The sequence below is a fragment of the Dothidotthia symphoricarpi genome, assembly GCF_010015815.1.
Source record: "Dothidotthia symphoricarpi CBS 119687 unplaced genomic scaffold P153scaffold_4, whole genome shotgun sequence".
In the NCBI taxonomy this organism is placed as follows: Eukaryota; Fungi; Ascomycota; class Dothideomycetes; order Pleosporales; family Dothidotthiaceae; genus Dothidotthia; species Dothidotthia symphoricarpi.
This window is the reverse complement of record NW_022985011.1, coordinates 531607-533627: the sequence shown is the minus strand read 5'-3', so window position 1 is coordinate 533627 and position 2021 is coordinate 531607. Positions and strand designations below refer to the sequence as shown.

The 2021-nt window shown below is 27.0% G+C and overlaps 1 protein-coding gene across 1 annotated transcript; it reads right to left on the bottom strand.

Annotated features, from left to right (window-relative positions):
• Positions 1-1021: 1021 nt before the first annotated feature.
• Positions 1022-1201, bottom strand: P153DRAFT_333116 (uncharacterized protein; the record flags this gene model as incomplete). The annotated part of the gene is made up of 1 exon (XM_033665553.1): positions 1022-1201. A coding segment is annotated over one exon (180 nt), but the record flags the coding sequence as incomplete, so codon positions are not given.
• Positions 1202-2021: the final 820 nt, after the last annotated feature.

Below are 2021 nucleotides of genomic sequence, written 5' to 3'. Positions count from 1 at the left end.
ATAGCTTAAATAATAGTAATACTTATTAAGAACTAATTAAAGCTTAGCTAGGTACCTTTCTCTACTAAGTATATACTAAGTTTTAATAGTACTAAAGTTACTATTTTTATTAAGTAATATAAGGAAGTTACTCTATATTATAGCTTCTTAAAAATTAATAAGATCTAATAAGTAATTACCTACTACTAGTAAAGGTAGAAGAATATTATTTATTACTTTAAGAAATACTAAACAGCCCTTAAAGGTAAAGACTAGAATATACTAAAAGAAGCCCTCTAATGCAAATTTAGAAGTAATAATAATACCTAATAGAAGAAATAGATTAAGTTCTTTAAATAATAGCTCTATAAATACTAGTTAAGAAAGGATTTTAATATTTAATAATACCTTAAGGAGTTTAAGATTAGATTAGAGTAATATATCTCTATAGGTACTATTAAGAGTAAGAAAAAGGGATTCTACCTTATTAAGAGGCTTCCCTTTAACTACGCTATAAGAGTCCTAAGTAAGTTTAGCCTATTTATAATATACTACAGTGGGGTGACACAAATAAAGATTAGAAAAAAAAGGCTATAGTTTTAAAGGTTAATAACTTCTGTTCTAGAAGGCCTAAATTTATAAAAAGTAATGTTTTAGAAAGCGAAGAAGCTGTTTAATAACACTAAAGCTTAATATGTACTGCTTAGTAAGCAGCCTAAAATACAGCGTGTCACTGAAAAGACCTCTAAAAAAAGAGATAAATAGAAGCCTAAATAACTATTTTATCTAGGTAGAAAAATACCTAAAAATTCTATATATCTTACTTCTACATTAGTAAAAGAAATACTGAGGTTTTTAGTATTAGTTTACTTACTAGAAATAATTAGATTTTACAAAATAGTAAAAGTAGTTAAAATAGAATAATATAATAAGTAATAGCTAACTAGTACTTAGTATACTAACCTTTAGCGTCTATAACTGCCTTATAACGCCTAGGCATAGATAAAATACAGTTATCTATGCTCTGTTGTGGGATTAAATCCTACTCTTTGTGTATAGCCCTTATAAAGGCCTCTACACTAGCCTTACTAGCTCCTACCCCTAAACTAGTAGCTATTCTGTTATCTAGTCTATCTTTTAATAGACTCCAGACGTTTTTAATAGGTGCTAAATCTGGACTATAAGGCAGATAGCTAAAAAGAGAGATTTTGTTTCTCTTAAACTAGGCCATTATATTTGGCGTTTTATAGGTTTTAGCGTTATCTTGTTGAAATTTCTAGCCTAAATAGAAGTTATTATAAAGAATTTTTTAAGAATTTTAAAAAAAATAAAAGAGTTAAAATAGAGGTAGAAAATAATAAAATACTAATAAAAGAAGAATAATTAACTTACCTTTTTTAATAGCTAGTTTAACGTGGCGTATTAAAACCTTTCTTAGGTAGTCTTTATTTGTATAAGACTTTGTTGTAAAAGGCGTTTTAATAACCTCTAATTTAGAGCGTCTACCTATCCAAATTGCTCCCCAAACTTAGATAGAAATGTCCCAGGCTGTAAGAAAGTCAGTTTTAGAGCTATAAAAAGGATAGTTAAATGAAAATAAAGAGAAAAAAAAGCTCTAAAACTTAGCCTACTAGGAAAAATTTTAAACTTACTTGTATTAGTTGTATTAACCATTTGGTTACTAACTTTGTTATTTCCCTTCTTTCTATAATATTCTTTCCTAGCACCGTGCCTACGCTGGATTGCTAACTTATTAGAAAATATAATCTTATTAAGATTTATATTTTTTATATTTTTATCCTGCTCTTTAGCTTAAATAAGCCTCCTTTTAGCTTTATTCTTATCTAATATAGCCTTTTTAGAAGCTATATTAATAGAATATCCTTCTCTTTTAAAAAATCTTTGTAATGTTCTTTTGTGTATAGGAAGGTTATTTTTAACTAATACACTCTTATTTTTAACCTTAGGGTTATTTATTATAGCCCTATTAATAACTCTTTCTTCTCTATTAGAGATCTTTGAAATTCTTCCTTATTTAACAC